Source organism: Tauraco erythrolophus, chromosome 3 (assembly GCF_009769465.1).
Source record: "Tauraco erythrolophus isolate bTauEry1 chromosome 3, bTauEry1.pri, whole genome shotgun sequence".
NCBI lineage: Eukaryota > Metazoa > Chordata > Aves > Musophagiformes > Musophagidae > Tauraco > Tauraco erythrolophus.
The window spans coordinates 85807908-85832937 of record NC_141467.1 but is presented as its reverse complement, the minus strand read 5'-3'; the positions used below and the strand labels follow the sequence as shown (position 1 = coordinate 85832937).

Genomic DNA, 25030 nt, shown 5'->3' with positions numbered 1-25030 from the left:
AAACAGTAGAGAATCTGTTGCAAAAACTCTTCCCTGGCTTGGTCATGGAAAGGGCTGATTAAATCTGACTTACCACTATCCCTGCAAGTTCTTCAGCTTATTTCATAATGCTGTGTTACTTCAGTGTTCCCACTCTCCCATTGGTCTGCATAATGGATGACAGGTAACATTTTTTCAGGGTTTGTTTTCCGTTGCATTAAAACCATGGACTCTAAAGCAGGCAGAATGCAGTGAAATGGTGTGTGACAGTTGACTTGGCAGCCATGGCTACCATGACCATTTTGTATGTGAATATGGATGTAGCTTAGCAAAATATGGATAAATAATTTTGAAATTTTCTTTCTCTATTGAAGAATCCTGTACACATTGGACAGAGTTATGCACTTGTTTCAATAAATTATTTTTTTGTTTTCTATTATTACACTTAAATTGACCTATAATATCAAGTTACTAGCCTTTTGCGGTAATAGTCAGAAGTCATCTTCATTTTAGTTGACAGCATTATTCCAAGTCTTTGGATGGACGTAGTTTAGGTATTTAGGTATTCTTGTAGGTGGGCCATTCTGCAGCTGTCAGTACCTCTGCAGTGATTGGTCTCTAAGGCTAGAGAACTTGTGTCTAGAGTTCAAGCGTATCACTCCTGAAACCCATCATAACTCTGAGAGCAGGAACCAGGTCTGATTTACAGAGTACTTCTAAGTTCCTCATGCCAAATATCTCACAGGTTTTTAGTGGAAGGTTGTCAAAAACCACATCGTAGTCAGTGTGAGAGCTGACACAGGTGAGGGACATTCCTGAAGTGGAGAGCATGCCAGGGGACAGCTGGGGTTCCTTTTCCTCACTGTTGGCCACAGGGCTTAATGTAATTCTCTCCCATTGGTATCTCTTAGCTTCAGATGGATCCAGTCCCTTCCCCATAATGTACTTGCGCATGAATTTCTGTTGACTCACTCAGGAAGATCTAGGCCTTGAGCAAGGAGGAGGCATCGTCGTAGCCAAACTCACAGGGAGTAACAGGGAAGCAGTAGAAGTAAGTGGGACGTGGGAGGAAGGTAACAGCAACGTGTCCTTGTTGTACATAACCTCGTTCTGCATACAGCCGGATACCTCAAACTGCAAAGCAAAAGGAGTTGTGTGTAATATCTTTCTCTACCAGAAGCCCTTATGGATTTATGGAGATAATCTCCACTTCATATTTATCTGAAAGGTTTTGTGATAACAACTGCGTAGCAGGAGAGGCAAAAATGCAGCCTACGCTGTCTTTTGCAGACTCTGTCCTGCACTACATTTTTGTAGGCAAGTACATCAGTCAGTGTGCACCTTCAAAATGCCTGTATTTTGCCAAAAATTAATATCTGTTTCTGGGATTGTTTCGTTGGAACATGCGGAATCTCAGAAGTAACACTCACACCAATATTTGGATAATTCAGGAAATGTCTGAGTGGGATTGCACTGAGAATGAACCCTGGGATGTTTTTAAGCTGTTCCCAGGCTCCAGTGCTATTCTACTACTCTAGCAACTCCATCTTTATTTTCTGTACTTCAGAATACGAAACGCAACATAGCTTTTTTTTCTCTAGCAGCTTAAGACATTGTTATATGGATCTAAGTCATCTTCACCTCTTGAAGTATTAACAAACTAGATTTGGGTATCATTCATGATTTATGTTGTTTGCATAGTGAACCGTACTTAATCCTGGAACGCATTATCACTGCATCTTGCTAAACCTCTGAAAGATTTCTAATGATGAAGAAATTATTCATTTGAGGCAGCTGATGATGGTTTTTATTGTGCCTTAAATCTGAATCGCAGCAGTGTTATAGGTGACTTGTGCTTAAATCTGAGCCTACTTTCCCAGGAAAGGATGGAGAGGACAGGAACATTAAGGAAGATGTAGAACATTCACTTCAGGACAGAGTTACAAGCCTTTTAGTTTCAGGATTTTAGAAGTTTTTCCTTCTTTTGGATGTGATTTATTTATGCAACAGTAAAAGCAATAGATGATGTGTTGCGGAAAATGCCCTCACAAAAAGGCACAAAAAGCTTGGTTAACACTAGTCTTGGTTTTGTATCCAGATGCTGTGCTGAATCCTACAGTTTCTGTAACTGAATAAACAGGAGTGTAAACATTTCCACACACTCACATTCCTGGTGTACTCCTCCTGCAAACGTCCATCCTGAATTCCTGCAGCTCACGTCCACATCTTGTTGAGCATAGTGGGAACTGTTTTTCTTTTTTTTTGACAGTCTTTCTCATCTCATTTTTTGACTTCCCTTAGAATGCTTAGTGCAAGGATTCAAAATCAGGATCTGCAAGCTGCAAAGTACTGATAAACTTCCAAAGACCTGTGGATAAAGAAGGGAATCTTGGACAAGTTGTGTCACTAACTTTTAAAAGGCTCGTGTGTTGAAAGTAACACAGGGATGTATTTAAGTTACTGTGAGCATCATAATTTGAGAAGGGCACCTGATCAGCTGCCAGTCTTCAGCATTTCTGGCAAAAGTTCTGGATTTACTTTCTTGCTTTTGGTGTCATGGGCACACTGAGGACAGTTTGCTGAATGAGCTGAGGTTACTGTTGAAGCTGTCTCTTAGAGCCCATGGAATTGCTGAAGTTTCAGATGAAATTGTCATTCACAGCTTATTTCAGTAAGAACCATTCCAAGTAGCAGCAGACTAGGCAAAAAAGTTATTATTTTTCACTGCTGATAAGACATCTGGCCATCTATTGCTGAATCTAGTTAAAATAGTAACATGTTGAGTTATACAAGAGTTGAACTGCAATGGATTGTCTTTCAAGAAGGGCAGTCATTGAGAACTCAGGCTATAAACTTCAGTCTGTTCAAATTAATGGGCAAATCTCAGAGGCTTTCACCACGTAGAACATCTACGTTTCTTGTGCAATAGGCAATGAGCAAAAGTTAAGGAACATGAAATTCCATTTGAACACAAGAAAACACTTTTTTTTTGGTCAGACACTAGCACAGGTTGCCTAGAGAAATTGTGAGTGGAGTCTCTATCTGTGGAAGTTTTTAAAACTCAACTGGACATAGCCCTGGGCAGCCTGCTTCAGCTAGGCCTGCTTGAGCAGGGAGTTGGACTAGTCTCAGGAGGTCCCTTCAACCTCCAGTGATTCTGTGATTCTGTGTTGTCTGGGCTATTTTTCCTTATAGTAGTGCATCATCCAGATCTGTGGTTCGGTAGTTGCAAGGCACAGTTTGTGCTCTCCTGCTCTGCCTTTCATGTCTATGTACTACCATTTCACTTACAATGAGTTCGTAGAAAGGAAAGAATTAAAAAATTAACTTTTAGCATCACTATTTAATTGAAAACGTCACTGAACTTTGAGCCATTGTAAGTGGCGGTGTTCTCCACATGTGTTGCCAGTATGAACTTCTCTACTTCTTGATGGTGAATTTGTCACTTCATGAATGAATGAGCCTTGGGTTAGGATGGCCCAGGCTGAACACATGAATCTTTGAAGGCTTTAGGGCTATTAGGGGTTTTAGGAGAGACAGGTGGAGCAGATTGTTTTGGAATTAAATTGGTTGTGAGTACGGTGTAGGTGCGGGTGCTTCTTGAGTCAGCATTGGAGCTGGTTGTAGTTAACAAAAAGGAGGCAAGGAAAATACCCTGTCAATTGGGAATGTTACAGTTAGAGCTAAAGAAGCCAAACAGATTAGAGAGGAAATGGAAGTGTTAATCTGCAAATTATGTCTTGCTTCTAGAAGTGTCTAGCTGTTAAAAGGTGATGCTCTGATTTTTTTGTATTGTCTGGTGTGTGAGGATGAGATTCCCAGGATACTAAATGTCCTTAGGAACTTACTTCTGGGGGCACTTTGCGCAAGCAGAGAGTAGTGAGTAGTTAATCCATTAGTATAAAATTAGCAGATAAGTTTATCCATGTTGCTACTCTACTTCCGTATGTGTCTATAGAATCACAGAATCATAGAATCATAGAATGGTTAGGGCTGGAAGGGACCTTCAAAGGTCATCTTTGGTTGTTTTAAAACAGAAAACCTCTAGTTTAGGTGATATTGCTGACATCTGGCTGTCTGATTTTATACATCTTTTGTTATTTCGTTCCCTCTCTTCAGTATGATAGTGTGGGAATAACAGTGTCCGACTCTGATAGAGATGTAGGTATGTGCTTTGCTTGAGAAACAGATGAGTTGGTGTCTAAGTTCTGTGAGAGGATTGTCTTAGGGGTAATTCTGGAAATGTCCTTCACTCTCAAGAACTTCACCTTTCTGATTGCAGGAGGATGCAATGGCAGGACATTGTTTTCTCTTGGGAAGACTGTTAAAATATTCGAAAGACATGTTTTACTGGTGCGTTTGTCCAAGAACGTTGTATCTTGTATTTGCATGGCTTTTGTTCATTCTCTGTACCAAATATCTGCAAGTAGCAGGAAAAATAATAGAACTCTTGTCCCTGTTGTTCAGGAACAGTGGTACACAATACAAGGAATGTGCCTACTTGAATAGATCCTGTGGCATGCAAAGAGGTTCATCGTTCTTTATGACTACTGCTTGCACTTTGACCTCTTACGTTGAAATATTTTTTTAAATGCTGCTGGTGCACTATGTATTCAAAGGCAAAGTCACATTTTTGATTGTTTAAAAAAAGAACAACCAAAAACTAAACAGAAAACCCTTATTTCGAGGTAGCAATCTGCCTTGACTGATCCCTAAAATAAATTGACGTGCTTGATTTCAAAAGCAGGATCATGCAAAGGTGAGGGTGACTTTAGTGTAATGTATTTCTCATGAGACATATTTAAAAGTACTTTATTACCCACATTCCAGGACTGTGCCTTTTCTAGGGGAGGGGTAATTAAGAACAAGGATATGTCAAAGAACGTGTAACATGGTTACAAACGCAGCATTTACTCAGAGTACACGATGCTCCCATTCTGCAAACCGTCATAACCTTCCTTGTGCGGTGCAGATGGGAAGATTTGTACTTCCATTCCTGCAAATATTCAGATAGTTCAAAATGTGGCTGATGTCACGTGCATAAGAATCCTGAAATTAGGAAACGAGCTGCACTTGAGCTAATGGGTCATAGAACAAAAATGGATCTGAAGATGGAGCAAGTGAATTTATTGTCATGGTGCTATATTTTTAGTTTGGATTTATTGGTATTTTAGATTTAAACTTTGAATTGAAACCCATTTGCTTGAACTGACGTGGAAAACATGTTCAAATAGCCAAGGATTTCTTTCAAACGAGAGTAAGCAAAGTAGCAGCTGCAAAGGGTGGTTTGGCTTTGAAGTGTTGCATATCTTTGAACCTAAATCTCCAAGTTCCTTATAAAGTGGCCTAGAAAAACAATCTTTTAATTCTGTGTCACAAATCTTACAATCCATCCCTTTCTAAAAATCATTTTAGATGTTGCTTCCTAGAGATGCAGGCACTTAGTGGTTGGGCTGTGGCCTCTCAAGACTTCTCTCTCTCTGTTCAGAAGACTCTCAGGCTGCAGCAAGCACCCAGATCTCGCAGTGACAATGGAGGATCCAAAAAAGAAGCCAGCAAGCTGCCAAGGAGGAGTTGGCGAGTCAAAGGTGAAAGCCTGAGTCCCACCTGTCCTAGAGAATGACCTGCCCAGCTGTGGGCTGGTGGCACAGGCCACCTGCGATTCAGGGTCTTGGGCACAAATCTTCTGCAGTTCGGTACTTGCTTCCTTCCTCTCAAAGGAAATCAAACACATAAAGGAGATCCCTGTTACTTAGTTGAGGAAAGGGACAAGAACCTTGTATTGAGATCCGTTTGTCTCTTGGGGAGGATGGACTTGAGCATAAAGAAGAAGAGTGCCCTACTACAGGGCTGGTGGGCAGGCTGAGGGGATGCAGAGAATCTGCTCCCAGGGAAGCTGTTCCACTTTGCCTAATTTAGGAAGTGTTTTCTTGGGGCTTCATAGCTGAGTTCCCAGCAGGCACACCATAACTCCTTTCTCTCTCTTTCTCTGGCCCATTAATTGTCCCAATACCGCCTCAGATTTTGAGAAAGTGGGACAGCCACTGTCCAAGGGAGATTATGGCCCGAGGGCACTTGCGACCTTGAGCTTAGCCTCTCACTTGGTCCATGAGAACACCATGGCTTGAACTGCAAATGGGAGTGAGTAGGGCATGCGGATATGGGACTTTTGTAGGGAGTTCCCAGGTTGCTGGGCAGGGTGAGACCTGTGCCAGCCAATTTATCTTTTAGCACCAAATGCCTTTGTATGGAGATGCAGGTCTCCTGGGGATTGTGGAGATGTGCTCCTGCATCTGGAAAAGACATCTGAGTGCCTGGCATAAGAAGGGCCCTGGGGTTTAGAGGTCAGAGTTAAGGCAGATATGGAAGATGGCAATAGCTGTGATCTTCAGTCAAAAACATTTCTTTTTGCAGGTTTTTTTTCTCTCCTTTGCTAATCCAGAGTGGAATATAAGCCAAAAAAGAGAAACTGATGCCATACACACTGCACTCTTAAGCATTTGTTTTGAAATGTGTGTGAGGTCAAGCTAGAACATGCTTTGCGAATTTTGTCTTTACTGCAGTGAATTTTCTGCTCCTCCTGGCTGTTTTCTGTGGTTTTCAGCCCGCTTCACCTCCACAAAAAGAAATACTATGCATATGAAAGAGGCCATTATGAATCTTCCCTTAGGAGATTTTTTTTTTGCGCTCTGCTTTTAGGTTACAATCTCTATTATTTACGCCAGCGTTTAAAATAGCTTTCTGATTCCCCACTTAAAGTATTCTGAACCTGCTCCAGCTGCATTTTACTATGCACAACTTCCAGCAACCATCAGATTTTATTTCATGTCATTTTCCATGAAATAATACGCATCGCAGCCAGAATCCTGTGTTGCTGTTACATGGCTTTCTGCAGTTTTCTGGCTGTATTCCTCGTCCCTATGATAAACAGTGTTGCCAGTATTCCTTTTTATCTTACAACACACAAATTGTGTTCCCTTAATCTCCCTTCATAAACAGTGCCCTGTAATCCTGTTACCATTATTGCTGACCTTTTTTGGAATTCCTCCAGGTTGTTAATGCCTTTTCTATGAGAATCCTGGAATTTAAACTGTTTCTGAGCAATGTTTACTCAAGAATTGATAGATTATTTCCTTTTCTATTTTCCTTTACATCCCCTATTTCTTTTTTGTCTGACATCTTACTATGTTCCAAGTGTAGCTATGCAAATAACTGATTTTGGGGGTTGCTGCAAAATCAAAACATTAAAGAAAACCTTTGTTTCAGACTGAACAAAGACGATATTCAATCAAAAATATCTAGAATGCTTGGGGAGATTTTTCGGTGTTTGTGCCCCCTTTTTGAAAGCAGAAAGAAATTTGTCAAGTTTTCAAAATTAAAGCATCATTTGAAACAGAAAGTGGAAAATTCCGGTGTTCCATTTTCTGGCCGTGTTTGACTTCGCATCATAAATAGTTTCAGTGTTCTCTGAACTTTGTTTTTTGGTGACCAAATCACTACCTAGAAGTTTTTGTTTCCCTCTGAGTGATTACTTTAAATACTTTTTGAGTAGTGTTGAGTGGCTATGTCTATATATTCCTTGTGTTTCTATAGCTGTATTTATAGGTAGGCATAGAAAGCTAAGGGAGCATCTTCATTTCAGCTGTTAAAATCTCACTTATTTGATTTCCCTGTGTATAAATACATCAAGTAATTTGGTGGTTACTGCATAAACAACTAAGCACATTGCAGTGGCATTTTGGATACTTGGCGGTGGTGTTTTACTTGCCTTTATGCACCTAGACATCTAAACTCTGGTGAAGCTGTGTTTTAGATGCCTTCACTCTGTTTCAGTTCTCACTGGAAGTTATGATTCAAAGCTCAGGAAGGGCCTAGGAGAAGGGAGAAATGCATCTGCATTCCCTGTTGCAATAAAGAAACCACAGTTAGAAATCATCGCATGAAACCCAGCAGCCAGAAGAGCAGCTAGATCGAGGTTGCTTGACTTTGCCCAAAACTCTGGATTGTAGAGCTTGGTTTTCTCAGGTGTGTTGGGTGCAGGGGTTGGATAGGTCTCCTGATGGAGCTATGGGAAACGCAAGCCTGTTTGGATTCCACCATGTAGCAGGGGTTAATGAAGACAGGCAGGCATCCTCAGTTGGGTGGATTGATGGAGGAGCTGGAGAGGGCCATGATAAGCTGAGAGGACGGGAACCCCGTCTCCTCATCCCATTCTTACTGCTGGATGCAGTGCGTGTCCCAGGTGGTGTGATGGGAACATGCTGTGCGGCCTCTTGCCAGTTCCAAGCTAAATCTGGCCCTTCAAATCCCAGGTGGATCCTTTCCCCAGTAAAGCAGACAACAGAAGACAGCTTTCCTGGACCACTTTGGTGTGGACCCTGATGTCTTTGGTGTGGTGTGAAACACCCACCCCAGTGTTTAGACAGGAGCCAGGCACTGAGCTGTTCAGCGCTTTTAATGCCGACCCGCTTCCAGGCTGCCCAGAAAGAAGAGTTTCACAGCGGAGAAGCTTTTCTTACTGAGGCCGGCGGGAGGTCTGTCCTGAGTGAGGTGGCACATGGGGAGTTGCCACTTCTAAAATTCTTCCCTGGAGCTGGTGACCTGGCATCCTTTCCCAAATCCAGCCTCCAGCCACCTCAAGGTGGATGTCACTTCCCCAAGGAGCTTGAAATAGATCACCTTTAAAGTGACAGAACAAAATAGTCAACCTACTTTATAGTAGCTTATCTTATCTATACTGTTACATGGAACATATTTAAAGGAGATGCAAATTCTGCCGTGTTTGTTTCATATTTTATTAATATTACAAGCCTTGTCTTGCTTCCATGCTGAGGCGCTTCGTTACAGGTCTCTGTTCCTCCCTTCTGAAATTCAGTAAGTAATAGGAAGCTGTTGGCTTTCGAAATCCGGGCAGGCTGTGACTGGCTGCTAGAGCTGGCAGAATACAGTGGGACCACGACCCCACAAGGATTAATAAGCTGAAAAAGCACAGGCTTCTTGTCTGTCATTTGTGCTTCTTAATGGTAAGAGTGCTATTGGGGAAAAAAGCAGCAAATGACAGCAGTAACAACTTAAAATGCATTGCCCTCAGACCTACCTTGGCTTTGTTATTGTAGGAAATACAGTTTAGGCAACCAATCAATATACTGGGTAGGGTTTTATTGTTCTTTTCAATACATGACCCTTGAACTCTATTAGGTTTTTGTCATCATTTCAACGTGTGCACTACAGTAAATATTTGATTAGCTTATGACAAATTTGGCTTTTCATCCTGGGACTGCAGGGTTGTTTAGTTAGTTACCTCCCAGATGTGTTTCTTGTTCCAGTGTTTTTCTCTTGCCTGCTGGAAACATGTCGAAATGGTTTAAAATGTTTTATGCACATTACAATGAAAACCATATGTTTAATATTAAGAGTGACTGTGCAGAAGCTTTCAGCTGAATTAGGTTTAGCACGTGATTTCATGCATTTGCATATATGCTGTGAACGGGTGCCTGCACAGTTCACCGCTGTGCCCCAGCCAGCCTCTCTCCTCCCTGTGCATGTCAACCAGATTTAGGAGATATGTTGAGGAGGTCTCCAAAAGCCCTTTGTTAAACTTCTGCCACCAACCCGACGGGAGGGCTGAGATGTTTTCCCAGTCTGTGATAGAGTTCCCTCCCTTTCTGTGTACTGCTAAGTCATCCCTGCCAAAAATGACATTTCCAGCTCCTAAAAATACTTCTGACCAGCCTGTCTGTTTCCCTTCCAACAAACCGAATAGCACTGCCAGGTACATAAAAAAATCTCCTGAGGTGACACTGCATGCTTGCTTATAAAAGATACTTGTTCGTGGATAGTTTTGCACATACATTTTATAAAACAGTCAGATGCAAGTTGAGTATCATATTATACAACTCTCAGTATTTTTTGAACCTCCAGTCTCATTGTTTCTATGGAGGTTAGTGTTGCAAAGCAGCATGCTTCCCTTTCTGATTCAGAGAGTCTTTTTGCTTGAACAGGAAGATGAGTTCCCCAGACTGTCCTCTTCTGCTCCATGAACATATGTTCCCCCGACAAAGGTCATTTCAGGCTTGTCATTCTGAAAATTTATGGGAGCCATTTTAAGTTGTTGTTAGGACAGCTCTAACTGCGTAGAGAAGTGCAAAAAATAATTAGGTCAGGCTGATTTCTGTATGAAGAACCTCCTTACAATATATAAAGCAGAAAAAAAAAAAAGAAGTTGCAATGCTCTTTGTCTGTTCCAAAATCCCGTTGTGGTTGCTCTACAAATCCATGAATTAAAAACAATTAGGGAAGACACAAGCCCAGATCATAGTGACACGCAGAATATACATGATGGCGCTCAGCCAGTGTCAGTAATTAGTTTGTAGTGACTGTGTTTGTAGAGAAGAGCTTGATTGATTGTGGTTTCACAGCAGACACAAGTCACATTCTGCATTCATTTTGAGATGTGCAGTGCTTATAATTTGCATTAATGTAGTTCAGATTAGTACCAAAACTATAGTACTTAAATGAGATCAGTTAACTGCTTAATGAGATAATTTTTAATTATTTGATAACAACTCTTCTTCCAAAGTAAGAAGAGTAAGCGAGCAAGATGAGCAAAAATCAACCATAAATAATTAGTTTCGATCACACAACCAGCAGTCTGAATTGAAGGCATCATTTGTAAAATCAAGTTTAGATCCAAACACAGGGAAGCAGGATCTGCATTGCAGTTCTTCGCTAAAGCCTTCCATGTGGTTTTGAGCTGGAAGTCTCCTCACCCAGCAGATTTAAACAATTTGTGGAGAGTCACACTGGAGGTTTTGCTCCACATCCCCTCTGACTGCATCTTTGCCAGCTGCCCAAGTCACCAGCTGTTACTGCACTGTGCAGTCAGCTGAAACATGATTAACAGACCTGTCTGATGAGAGAGCACTGGCAAGCAGTCAGGTGGATGTCCACCGAAGAAGAGTGGGAAGCGACTCCCCAGCGCAGTGGGATAGGGGAGGGGATGCCTGTTGATACCCTTAGGATTGACCATGCCAGGCGTTGCTGTGCCCAGCTTCTCACCATTGTTCCAGGAGCGCAACTCACAAATCTGAGCTGGAGGACTAAACTGCATATAAAATCAGAGGGGATGGTTAGGTACTGAAATCCAAGATTCACAGCAGAGAGCGTGCCAGGCAGGAACACACGACCACCAGTCCACAGGAGATGCCAGAGAGGAGTGCCCGTCTCCCAGACTTAGCCACCTACTTGTAGTCCTGAGTGTGCCCACACGCATGCCTCGGATTCACTCCGAGCCAGACCATCTCTGTGAGTGCAGGCAACCAGCACGTTTCATTCCTTTGAAATACGGCCAGTGCTAGTGCTACCACCCTGTTTTGTGTCGCAGCTGAGCAGTTAGAGCTCGGGGAAAAGAGCTGAGTTCAGTGCCCGCCTTAGACTAAAGGAGTTCAAATCCACACCTCTCATAAGAGTTCTTGAACCACTGCAACCTACTGGGCATCCTCAGCTTCCTCCACTGGCTCTAGACATCATGATAGTGGAGAGTATGAGACATGGGCAGAGGGAGAGCATGTGGGAGCAGCTTCTGTCACCCAAAAATGAGAGCAGTCCACATGGAGGAGAGTCCTGTGTCCTGCTCCTTGCTCCCAAGATTATATGTGCTTTTACTCAGTTTCTGTTTGGTGTGAAATATAATAGTAAGTCCAAGATAAGAGTCTCATGTATGGTAGTGGTAAGCCAAATAAGTAATCAGTCAAAGGCCAGGGACTGGAACCAAAACCCACTGCCAGCTATGGGCTTGACACTGTGAATCAAGTGCGTTTCCCACTTGGAGACCTTGCCCTCGAAATGGGTTATTTTTAAGGGTGTTATCTGAAGAAAAGCCTGAAATGCTAAAGTAAGACTTCATCGCAGCTTCTTTCTCTTACACTTGTCAGTGCATGTGCACAATGTGGTTTTCTTTCCTAGATTGCTTGTGGTGTACAAAAATAATCTTGCAGGAACAACCTCCCATTAAACAGAAAAGAAGAGGCCTTAGTGTTTCCTGGATATATGCTGCTTATGCTGCTAAAGACTGGAACTAGAGATGTAGCTGTGAGTGAAAGGTTTCAAGGTAAATGAAACCAAATCTCTTAAAAATACAGGTCCTTTCAATAGTGGAGATTACAACTGAATTCTCTCTACTTTTCCAGCTGCTTCTAATGGCTTTGCTGGAATTCTTTACACAGTCAGGCCCTATCTCTTCCCCTGAGGTCTCTAAATAAAGCTATTTACAAAGACAGCGTGCCACTTGCTCCTCTGGTTGCTGCACCAGAGTGGTGAACACATATGCATGTTTTGGTCTCTTTGCCGTATAACAGGATGCTTTTGAAGGCGAGGAAGCTCAGAAAATATAAGTGTTTGACGTTTTGAGGACAAGCTGTCTCTATCAGCAGTGTTTTATTTACAGCTCTGTTTCACTGGGTGACTATATGCAAAACCTAGCATCAAGATATATATGTGTATAGATATATATATAATGAGGTCATGTTTATGGGGTCAGAAGATAAGTAAGCTCTGTGGTTTGTATACTTTGGCAGCTATGAAACAGTGGTGAAGTTGCAAATAGGAAAGACTTACACAAATAGACTAGATTTTAATAAGCTGATATGCATCCTAAGTTTTGGGAATCCAGTTCTGCTGCTTTACTGTCAGTGTTCCTGTCACAGATATTACTTGAACTTTTTCCTTTTTTCCTTATTTTAATCTTAGTATTTCAATAGAAACTGGGCAAAAAAAGGCACACAAGTAAGTTTGAGCTTTATTCTTATAGAAGGAAAAAGATTAAACGCTGAAGTATGACTAAAATTCTAATACGGAGGCCAGAAGACCATACACCAAGGTATCCAACCATCTGCAGTGGCTAGAAATAGCAGACTGAGATGCGATACTCCAGGCCTGCATGTGGGGTTATTGTGTGACTCTGAGTGAGAAATGTATATACTGTCTCCATATACATACATACATGCATGACGTGGTATTTCTGTGCTTGCCTGCTGTCCTGGTAGGCCCAATGTACCTCATCTGTTCTGCCTGTGAAGGCTGTGAATGCCATGTGTGATGTGGTCGCTGGGCTGTGCCATGGTCCTTGCACTGTGGCTGAGGCAATGCAGAGAGCAGAGTTACAGGTGGGGCTTTTCCACGCCCAAAATGCAGGTGCGAGGGCTGCGCTGCAAGAGTGGGGTAAATGTGTACTTGCATCACAATTAAGGATGGAAAATGTGCCCTTGAGTAGTTAGTAGGCGGTTGCCCCGTGGATTGTGGTGCTGTGGCAGGGTGGCATTAGCTCCCTGAGCTTCGATCCCCGACCCACATGGATGAGCTCATCACCGCGCTCTCCTCCTCCACCTGGGCTGTGCCCGCCCGCGCCACCTGCGCTCCTCAGCACGGACGGTGCAGCACCAGCCGTGGGGCTGCAGGCTCCCTTCTCCTCCCCTCCACGTCGGCTGGAGCTAGGTGGCTGCCGCAGTGCTGGCAGGGAAGCAAGGAGGCTGAAAGGCAGCACAAAGCGTCACGCTGTCATGCTGTCATGCTGTCATGCTGTCATGCTGTCATGCTGTCATGAGAGGCAGCGCGCTCCAGCTCAGTGCTGTTGCCCATAGAGCAGCAAAGTGCAGGGATGGCACTAGATGCTGCACGATTGCACTCCATCAGATACCCGTTCCAGGCAAGGAGCAGTCCTGGAAAATGTTACAGTACCTTGTTGGCTATCCTTGTGTTGTTCTTCCTGTTGCACAGAGCAGTGCACAGCTCCACTCCCGTGGCATGGGCGTGCTGCTGCTCGGAGCGCGCTGCAAGGCAGGGGGAGGCCAGAGCGATGGGCCTCATGGCGTCGGGTGCCACGTGTGTGGCATGAGCATTGCCATCAGGCATATTCCCAAGTTTGCTTGCTGCCGGCAGGTTGTTAGTATTTGTCGTGGTTTAGCCTGGCATGGAGCTCTTCTAGCTGCCAAAAAGAACTAACTCTGTCCCAGTCAGAACCAGGACAGTGTTGTGATGCTGAATGGCTGCAGCGTGGAACGATATGTGTGAATGATTTTCAAATGAGATACTGTTGAAGCTGGCGGCCCAACGTGTAGCGTCTTTAGCAGGAAAGGGTGGGTAAGACAGCCCTCTTAGGCAAGGAAGTCTCAGATCAGGGCAAAACAAGCGTTGTGATCAGTTAGGACAAAACAATATGTTTTTGAGAAATGTCAACCTCTTTCATGGTTAACACTGAATCGGCAGGCTGTTCTGGGGCTTATGTGTGAGCTTTTGCAATCATGTAGTCACAGAGACAAAAATAGTCAGCAGGCATCCTTAGGGAGCTGCCAGCCTGGAGAACGGCATTAGGAAAGATGAGAGGCCATGTTCGGCTCCTGCCTGCATTGCTGCAAGGGACCTTCACCTCTTTGTTAAGACATTTGTAAGACAGAAAGTCACATTTACCCAGGAGAATTTGCAATTGATATTATATGGATAGATGCCATGTTATTTTGCTTAGAGATGTCTACAAAATGGGAGAAAATATTTTTTAAAGTCTCCTAGTAACATTGCTGTCGAGCTCTGGTGCATGCAGAGCTGGCTTGAGCATAAGTAACACACTTGGAACATATACTAGCAGTGACCTCTTTAATTTGTAAAATGTTCTCAGAGATGCCATAAATAGCCACATGCCTAATTTTAAGCATAAGTAGTCTCCTGTGCTCAGTGTCAAGCTTGTGTGTAGCTATTATCAGAAACGGGCCAGAAAGGTTAATTTGTGCTTTGCAGACACAGTTCCTGGTCTCAGATGCAGTTCAGTCTCTCAGAAAGCTCAGCCTTTGAGGTGATTGCGTCTTCAGGCTGTGCTGACTCTATCGGCAGTGCCTCGCTCGGCAGCCCTTCCCAGCACTGCGCTCCAGGCCGGGCAGGTCAGGGAAAGGCTGTTATTAATCCTTGCTTCCTTGAAATGCTTTTGATAGCGAGATCTGATTATGATGTCGTCTGCTTAACCAGAGATGAGCCTCAGCTAGGGCTCCTGCTCTCTGTGCTGCAGCCAGGACTTGGCTTTGGAAAGCTGTTGGAATCTTGCAAGGGCAGGAGTGATTTGGGGGCCCAAACACCAGAGGTATGAAATCTGTGCGATATGTTTACCTGTTTGGGTCTTGCTTGGAAAAGTAGATTTGGGAATAGCGTGACACTGAGACAATGTTTGATATCTTAGTCTTGTAGATGGGAGTGTTTTGTTTATCAGGAAAACTCTGTTGCAGCTTCGGACTTCGTGTCCCACGGTCATTTTGCTTCCCCAAGGAGAGGGTCACTGCCATCTGCATCTGTGGACAGGATATAAATAACTCTGTGAAAGAAAGCAGCTTTGCTGCTCTCCCTCCCTCCCCTTGCAGACTTGCACTTTGGTTACAGCTGTGGTGACGTGGGTCCAGTTATCAGGGATGTTGTACTTATGGAGTTGGTTAGAAGGGGATTACCCTTTTCAAGAGCTGGGCTGTGTGATTCAGCACTTTGAAATCTGGCTGAGGAATATCTGGGCTGGGCTGAACCAAAGGCAGAGAGAAACGGAGGCTGATCCCAATGCTGGGACCTGGTGAGGTTGGGAAAGTATTGGGTTAAATTCAAACACATCTAATCCTAACACCGGTTGCTATGAGTTGCTGAATGATAAGGATGGCTGCCGGATACCTCATCCTCTTTACGGCTGTGAAGACAGGCTCTGAAAAAGCCTTTTCCCAACCGGGATGCAAGACATGCCGGACAGCTCTGGGAAGGATTTAAGAGAGACTGTGCACCGGAGGGAGGGTTTATCTGCTGAGGTGGGGATGACAGTAGCTGCAGCTGCATCTCCCCCTCGTGGAAAAAGTAGCAAAAATGGGATTTGTGTAAGTCTGCAGGTGCTGGCCGGGAGTGTCCGTGCATGGGACAGCGCCCAGAAATTGTCAGCTGAGAGATGCTTTTCCTGACCGGCTGCTTAAAGGATGTTGGAAAGTTATTTCCATTGCCTCGACAAAACCCTCATCTGCTATTGTGGCTCTGCAGCATGAGACCTGGATATGGCGTGGGACGTTTGCCACTGAAGTGACAGACTGAAAAAAACCCTGACTTTAGGATGTTTTTTTTCCCAGATGATAAGACTTTCTTAGTACATCTACCTACTACTGGCCCTAGCAAAATGAGAGCAGTTTTGCTTGCATGTGCCAGAGCTTGGGAAATGCAAATTAGTGATCTATAGAAAGTCAGTAATCAGATAGATGGCTTAGCACCCGAGAAGCATTTGACAGCCAAACGTGATTATTGGATTATTTTAAAGCTATTACAACTGCCTTACTATGCTTCTGTGCCACGTGAAAACCTGCATACATGTGAACGTATATATATGCATACACTTGTTAGCCTATGCACATTGATACGTATGTACTTATATGTGTCCATAATCCCAGAAACCAGGAACAAATCCAGCGCTTGTCTTCAGGGATGTTTGAAAACTCAGGCAACTTCTGAAATTCACAGCGGACAGACAAAGGAAGGATGCTTGTGATGCATTTCTATTCTGAAAGCAGTCTTTGAGTGATAATTTCCATCATGTTTCCCGTCTTCCCTTTTCCTTCCCAGGGAGTGAAGCTGACTTCAGCTCTTCAAGCAGCACAGGCAGCATTTCAGCGCCTGAGGTCCGTGTCTCTGCTGCTGGAAGCAAAAGATCGTCTTTTTCTCGCAAGTAAGCAAAGCACTTTTTCCTGGCTAGTGCAAGTGTTGCTAGTGCAAAGAGAGACTACTAGGTAAGGTCTTGCAGTTAAGACCTACAGTACCAGACTGGGGAGTTTTCGAACAGTTTGGGTAATGCTGTGCTCTTAGACAGTGCTTACAGCAACGAGAACTGTGATACCAGAAAGAGAAAAAAATGCTGTCTTTGGAGCACAAAACCTTTCTGTCAATATGCCAGATCAGCCGACTGGTATTTTTTTGTTTTTCATTCATAACCAGTGTGGGAGATATAATCAGGTAAGGCAGAAAAGCCATCGTCTGAAGTGGAGGAGGAAACAACAGGATGTATGTTAGTTAAAAACAGTCCTTCTGACCAGTTAACCTTAACCTTTTAGTCTCACCACTTTGTTTTCTCTCTGCAATAAGTTGTCAGCTTGGCATGTACCTTTGCAGATCATGACCTTGTTTTATGTAGGAAGAAGTAGGCAATACTGCCTCGGACGCTTTTTTCTTAAACATTCTTGCCCAAGCTTTATATAACTAAAACTATAGGCAAATAAAAAGAATTATCACAGTCATCTATCTAAATGAACCTTTCAGGAAAGGTTTCTGTAAGATTTCTCCCTGTCATGTGCGAAGTGCAAATCCAGACAGGATCCTTGCGGATACGGGGGTGTTGGGACGGAGCAGTGCACATTGTGCTCTGCCCACGCAATCCCTGCTGGTTCTGTGCTTTCAGTAGGTGGAAAGAGTTGGAATGGACAGGAATGGTTTCCTGCCCTTTGCGGCAGAACTGGCAGGCCGGCTGGGACCGGCAGCGGGATACCCGTAAGCTTGTGCCACGCAGACGTCTCCAAGGCCGCAGTGTGCCCCAGCACAGAGAGATCAGCAGAAGGATGCTTAATGAGCCGTTTCCTACCTGTATTGTGAGACTGTCAGAAAAATAAACATTACTTAAGCACCCTTGAGATTAAATCTAACAAGTCAAGGAACTGGCTGTGGGAAAAAACAGGACTAAGTATCATATGAAGCCCTAAAATTGCCATACTGTCAGTAAGATTATGAATCATTTCATATATTACAGTGTATGTAAGTTTAAAGTAGAGCACACTGACCTGCTTAGGTGGACAGCAGTCCTCTGTAACAGTGCTCCTTCAAATGCGTTGCTGTGTTACGCACCGTCTGTGCAGGTTCTGCCTCATGCCAGAGTTGATGCTGCACTGCACAAAGTGGAAGGAGTTGTCTCCATTGCAATATAGAATCATAGAATCATAGAATGGTTAGGGTTGGAAGCGACCTCAAAGATCATCTAGTTCCAACCCCCCTGCTATGGGCAGGGAAACCCTCCACTACACCACGTTGCCCAAAGCCTCATCCAGCCTGGCCTTGAACACTTCCAGGGATGGGGCATATACAGCTTCTCTGGGCAACCTGTTCCACTGCCTCACCACCCTCTGAGTAAAAAATTTCTTCCTTGTATCTAATCTAAATCTCCCCTCTTTCAGTTTAAATCCATTGCCCCTTGTCCTATCACTACATGCCCTTGTAAAAAGTCCCTCTCCAGCTTTTCTGTAGGCCCCCTTTAAGTACTGGAAGGCTGCAATAAGATCACTCGGGAGATGTTCTTCTTTAACTGTTTGACTTAACTCACTATGAAACATTTAATTGTTGTCACAAACCACACCCCTGCACTTGATTGTTTAATAATTATAAAATGGCCCAAACCTCTGCAGCGTGAAGGTTTGCAGCCATCTGTTCCTAATGAACTGTTCCATTTTCAGAGAAGGGAATAAACCAGATCAGACAATTTGAAGAAGAGATTTTGTTTCATAATTCTCTGGTTTTTAAATGTTTATGTTCAAGCCTTCTCTTTTGCTGGCTGCATTTGCCTTTCTCTGTGTTTTTTTGAAACCTGCCCTTTCATGACAGTTTAGAAGAACAACTTCCAGGGGAGGATGAAGGTAGCAGCGTAGCAGTGCAGGACGGCAAACCAAGCGAGCAAGCGAGGAAGGCACCTCGAGAAGCTGTCCTCAGAGCACCCCAGCTCTTTGGCACTTGTGGGGCAGCACAGATAGGAATTGCTTTCGGGCACCCACAGTTGACAGTCAGGTTGTTTGCTAAAGAGTGGGAAAAGAAAGGTAGACATGTCTGAGGGAAACTGGAAGGAAGGAAGGAAGAAAAGGCCATGCTTTCCTTTGTTTAGTTTCAAACCATTTCAGCCTGCTCTCCGAGGGGTTCAAACTATACGTAAGCAAACCAATAGCTGACAAAGACAGCTGGAGCACCCAGTATGCCACAGGCAGAAAGGAACAGTGGCTTAGACAAAAATCTGTTTTTCCTGCCCACTGTGGTCCCTCGGGCTGTTTGCTGAGCAGCAGGAAAGCGGTCTTACAGAAAACCTCCCGGGTTGAGCATCTCTCCGCAAGCCTGGCCGGGGAAAGCCGAAACGTGGTTCTTTTGGCACTAGTCCAGGCTGCAGTCCTCTCATTACTTAATGGAGTCATAAGTTTCGGGAATGTGGACGAGCTAATAGAATCATTGGGAACTGTGCTGTCCACAGAGAAATGTGAAAATGGCCGAGGTTTCCCTAGATCATGTAATTCAGAGTGAGAGCCCCACAGTCAGTGAAAGAATGTGCAGAGGCTGATGGCTTCAGGACTTTCTTTCTTCCCAGTTACTCACAGTTACCTGTCCGGTTTAGCGTTTAGACACCTTTGTGTGTAAAACAAGACACATAACGGGTTGCATGACGAGGACAGTCCAATATGCTTTAACCGTTTGGGTTCCCCTCCAGCCGTGGCCCTTATGGTCGGAGTAATGGATCCTCATCCTACAAGTCTGGAGCCAGCCCACCCGCTTCCCGTGAAAAAGACCCTTTCTCAACACCGTGCAAGAACCAGCTGAGTCCTGCTAACATCCATCAGAGTTATAGGGCTTCTTCAGCCAGCAGCAGCAACTCAGGCTCCTACAAAGGAAGCGACAGCAGCCCAGTGATGAGGCAAGTCTTTATTTCAGCGTCCTGGTGTTCAGCGCACTGACACACCTTCTCTGCACTGTAATGTGGGATCAGCTGCATGAGCTGCCGAGCAGGTCACCTTGCTCCTCAGGATTGCTGTGACTCCTCATATTGGTGGCTCGACAGTCAACAGGGTGCTCCATCCCTTGTAAAAGCACAGTTGTTTCAGCACTGTAAAATTCAAGGTTACTTTTAGTCGAGGCCCTTTGTAGTTGGGTTTCATGCCAAGGCAGGCTCCATCACGTGGTTTCATGCCATCAGTTCTCATGGGGATCTACTGTTTCTTTCATCTAAGGGTCCTTTGGCTTCAGAGAGAGTTAGGTGGGGTAGTAAAGAAAACTGCACGCTCGGGCAAAAATTTGCCCTGCCCAACCTTAGGCACCTCCCTAAGGAGGGCAGTTTCCTGTCCAGGAAAGGAAACAGCACGCGACACATATTGTAGAGAAGAAATTGCCACCACACTGCTGCTGCTGTTTCTCTCTCAGCTAACTCAACAGCCAAGCATGTCAGATACACCTCTAAATCTAGGTAGGACGAATATAGATCTCAGCGTACTCAGCTTCATAACGCACGTGTGGAGCTGACCTCACCCCGTACCCCACCTCACCTGGCCGTGTCTGCAGATGGGTGCCCTTGCCAGTGGCCCGGCTGCCTACTCTTGGGCACACCGCCCGTGTCGGGTGAGGGGATGGCTGGGTATTTTAAAGTTAAATGTCTCCTTTGATGTAATGGCACTGAAACCGAGTACAATAAATAGTAAATTTTGCGCTATAGCCACAGATCAGCCGTTTCGTAAGTACTTTGATTTGCCAGAATCACTTTTGCAGACACTGAGGAGCCACAAAGGAGTCGAGCTTTTGGTCAGTCAATGTGATGTTTTTCTTTTTGCCAGGACTGAAGAACTGTAGGAGTGATGTTCTGTGATGATTTGAGTTTTTTTCTTCTTTTCAGGCGATCAGCGAGATACAGTTCTTGTGGCGACAGTCACAGCGTTAAGCCACAAAATCCGGAGCAGTATTTGACTCCTCTGCAGCAGAAAGAAGTCACTGTACGTCATCTGAAAACAAAGCTGAAGGAATCTGAGAGCAAACTTAAGGAAAGGTATATTTCACTTCAGAAATTAGCATTAGAAGATTTACTTAGGAGCATTTAGGGGTGGGCATCCTGAACGTTTTTACTCATTCCTTGACCACATACAGTTTTCATTAAGAAATCTAAATGTGATCAGTCTGATTAGGTTGTTTTCAGGTATTTTAGGTTTCAGAGTGTGCTCAGTGAAAACTGACCATGCTCTTTACTTATGAATATGACTGTCTCTCTTCTCTTTCTCGAACTTTCCCAACAGAATCTTTTTAAAGTGTAATTTTTTACCAGTCTGATTTAGCATTGAGACCTTTTATCAATAAACCAGTTTCTACCTGCAAGCATGTCTTACCTTAGTCCCCTGTTCTGCCTCACTCAGGGAAACAGGAGTCCCCCTTCTGCCAAAAGGAAAGGAAAGCTCTTACACCAAGCAGTGTGACGGCTCGTGCTTTTGTCACCCAGGGATCAAATTGTTCATAAGAGTCCTTTGGCAGATGCTGAGGTGACAATGTGCAATGGACAGCAGCAGCTGTTGTCTGTTTTCCTAAGAGCGCCCTGAGAGCGGGCTCTCCAGCACACACACGCCAGGCGGGCCCAAAGGGCCGTCTGAGTGGAGCCCCAAGGCAGGGAGCCAGCAATCCCTCGGTCCAGCTCGGGTTAGCCCCCCACCTCTGCATCGGCAAGGGCTGCATCTCACGCAGGGGCTCTTGAACTGAGCCGTCAGCACAAGTGTGACACCGTTTTTCTTTTGCTACAGGGAAAGAGAAATAGAAGAGCTCAAAGCTCAGCTGGGACGGATGAGGGAAGACTGGATTGAGGAAGAGTGTAATCGTGTAGAGGCAGAGCTGGCCTTAAAGGAAGCAAGAAGCAAAATTAAACAACTCAAGCAGGTTATGGAAACCATGAAAAACAGCTTGGCTGAGAAAGACCAAAAAATTCGGAAATACTTCATAGACATAAACATTCAAAACAAGAAACTAGAATCTTTGCTGCAGAGCATGGAGATGGCTCAGGACAGCTCTGCGAGAGATGAGCAGTGCCTGGAGCACACGTGTGACGCAGAGGGGAAGCCATTAGCGTCGTGTGCCACGGTGCCGGACAGCCTCATCGCAGAGGACCAAGCTCTGGAGGAGGTGGCAGATAGTGGGCTACTTCTTCAGGAGGATGCTAGCGCTGACGGGGCTGATTCCTCTGAACGGAGCTTGGCCACCACAACCACCGAGTTGAGTGATGCAGCTCCCTCCAGTTCTGCTCTGAATAAGGAGATGCTTGAAAATCTCATTTCTGCTCAGGAGGAGGAGAAAAGCAGAAACGTAACAGTGGAACAGGCTGTCCAGACTGACGTGGTGCCATATAGCCTGGATGTGGAGCAGCTCATTCTAAACATCTTCAGAGCTCAAGATGCCTGTCCTCTAAGCCCACCTTCTTCACTGAAAGAACTGGGTGAATTTTCTCTGGGAAGCTTCAGTGATTCTGGGATAATGGTGGACTTAACTCCAAGTGATCCAAACTTTGCCATCCTTTTGTCTCCTATGGAGTCTCCATGCAAGAAGGTGGAGCACAGAGTTAAAGAAAGCCGTTTCATGAAAGAACTGGATTTTACAGAATCTGATGATGAGGAAGCCTTTGAGTATCTCCCTACTTTCTCTCAGACAGGAATAAAGACGAGATACTGGAGCAGCAGTCTCCTCAGAGATGTTCTGGCTGTAGCAGTCCCTGTTGTACCAACTATCATGTGGGCTTTCAGTACTCAGAGAGGAGGAACCGATCCCATCTACAATATCAGCGCATTGCTTCGTGGCTGCTGCCTGCTGGCCCTGCACTCCTTACGCCGTACGCCCTTCCACATCATAACCTAAAGTTCACTCTATGCCTGAGCACCAGCTGGCTGAGGCGGAAAGAGGGATGAGACAGAGCATAAAAGGTTCATGTATATTTAGGCAGAGCCTATCATTTTGGTTTTGACTGTTTGATTTGCACTATAATTCGGTTTGAAAACATGTTCCTTGTTTCCAGATGAAAAAGCTGAACCCTGTAGTTCCACGTAACCGGCGTTTTAATTTAAGAGTACTGCTGCCTACAGAAATAGTCCTCCTGCTCCCAAGCACTGCGTCCCTTCCCTGTGCTGGCGTCTTTCTGGTGGCAGCTCATCTGCCCAGTGAACATGACCAGGGAAAGCAAGAATGACAGCCAGCACTCCTGCGTGCTGGTTTGCTGGCTTAGGTAAAGCCCAGTTTCCCTGCCTGGTTCACTGAGCAAATGTACAAGCTCTTTGCACTGGCCCAAGGGTGGTGCGAGATGCATGCGGGACCAGATGGCCAGAGAAAGGTGGGCTGCTTCTTCAGGCAGCACTAACCAAAAACTCCTGTGGAACTACAGCGTTGAGCGAGTGACATGGAGACCTGTTCCCACGTGTACCGCAGAAAGCATGCTAGCGCTTTCCATTTGTTGTCCGAAGTGTCCGTTCAGCTCGGAGGTGAACCCCATATTCCCCAGGCAGCTTCCAGCACATCGTTCGCGCCTGTCTCGTGTGGTGCTCTTCACAACTGTGCAGTTGCTCAAGTGTGTCACTGGTCTTGTGCATATATATACGGGGATGTAACCAAATATGTACGTTGCTGGGAGTCTTGAAACATGTTACAATGAGAAGTATAGACGTGGGTACACTTTGAATATTAATATTGTTTTAAAGTCTTAAGGTATTGGAATCTGATAGTCATTTGAGCTCTTTGAAATATTATGTAGAAATGTACTGTGTTTTAACTTATTGTTTATTTAATATCTTTATTGTAAATTACGTTCATAATCACAAGCTCAGTAAAGCATGTTAGAAACATTAAACACGTGTCGGTGTTTTGTTGTAGCAAAGCTAGAAAAACTGCCGCGTCCCAGCCAAGCTGTCGGGCACAGGCTGAGCGTCAGGAGGCACGGCATCAGGGCAGGAGGGAGCACCAGGAGCTGGAGAACAGCGTTAGATTGAGAAAATCAAAGTCCAGCTCCAGGGGTAAGTGCTCAGCCAGAGAAACTGGCTCCGCCTAGCCTGTGGATGCACACGCCGCCCACTCTGCTGCACCCACGCAGCATTAACGGATGCCAGTGACCTAATCTTGAACCCAATGCAATCTTCTAGAAGCTTGGCACTTCTCCTTTCTGCACTGCCAGGAGAGCATCCCTCTTCCTGGCCTTTAACAGAAGTCCAGACGCCACCACCTCTGGCCATTGAAACCTTACTGGCCTCCTGTTTTCCCCTCCAGCAAAGCCAGGGTAATATTTCCCTGTGCAACCCAGAGCAGACGAGGTCTAGTGAAGGCCAGACACTGCTCTGCAGCTCTTGGGGAAGATGGGACTTCTTAGTGAGCCACGAGGGAGGAGGAGGAATTGGCCAGCATGGGGGGAGCATTTGCACCACTCAAGAGGATGACACACACCAATGCTTCCAGAGGCGACTCACAGACCTTTCATGTCCCTCTGATGCCTGGGTACTGAATTACTTGTGTTTGCAATGGAGATTCAGGAGGCTTCATGAAACCGTTGTGTTAAAGAAGAGGAATAGAACAGGCAGTTGGATGTAACATAGCCCCCAGGAGTTCACAAAGATGGCCACCAGAACATCTTGCTCTCCCTGCTGCTCTCTCCCATGCTTTCCTGCCTTCTGGGGTTCCTGGAGGCCAGCTGGCTTGCCTTCGGACACTTCTGCAGTACATACTGCCCAAAGGCCACATTCAAAACAACTTACGGACACAAGGGCCAAAATTAAGGGGGGGTGGGGGTGGCTCAAGTAAATTTTGCACAATCCTGGAATTTCATCATTCCTAGATAGCGCCTCTTGGGACTGGAACACGTGACAGCAAATGCCTCATTCCTACGTCAAAGTACGTCTGTTCAAGGCCAAGAGAGCAATATTTTATACCCGATGCTATCAACTTTATTACAGTTCTGGATTTCTTTTTTACACCCACTATTGTTTAGGTGTCCTTCACTTTGAGTGATGGTGAAATGGAGCATAATTTAGAGGAAAAAGTGATCATCGGTTCTAGGAGAGACATTCACCTGTGTCTACATGGGTTTCTTTTGCAGCAAGCGGGCACCAAAGCAGCACAAACCTGCACTTATGTGTAACATTTCAGTAGGTGAACTAATTTCAAACCGTGTTTCGGGCAGGCTCCATGCAGCAGCAGCGTTTCAAACGTGCTGCTTAGGACAGAAGGCATCAAAGATGTTTCCTGCCCTTAAAAATATCTC

At 44.8% G+C, this 25030-nt stretch overlaps 1 protein-coding gene across 2 annotated transcripts in view; it reads left to right on the top strand.

Annotated features, from left to right (window-relative positions):
• The window catches only part of SYBU (syntabulin), a 38707-nt gene extending 16060 nt beyond the window's left edge, over positions 1 to 22647 (top strand). For both annotated transcript variants that reach the window (XM_086609523.1, XM_086609522.1), the window contains exons 4-7: positions 16600 to 16702; positions 19484 to 19687; positions 20657 to 20806; positions 21546 to 22647. In XM_086609523.1, coding sequence (XP_086465649.1) covers positions 16600 to 16702; positions 19484 to 19687; positions 20657 to 20806; positions 21546 to 22647 — 1559 coding nt within the window. The remainder of the gene's footprint in view (positions 1 to 16599; positions 16703 to 19483; positions 19688 to 20656; positions 20807 to 21545) is intronic.
• Positions 22648 to 25030: the final 2383 nt, after the last annotated feature.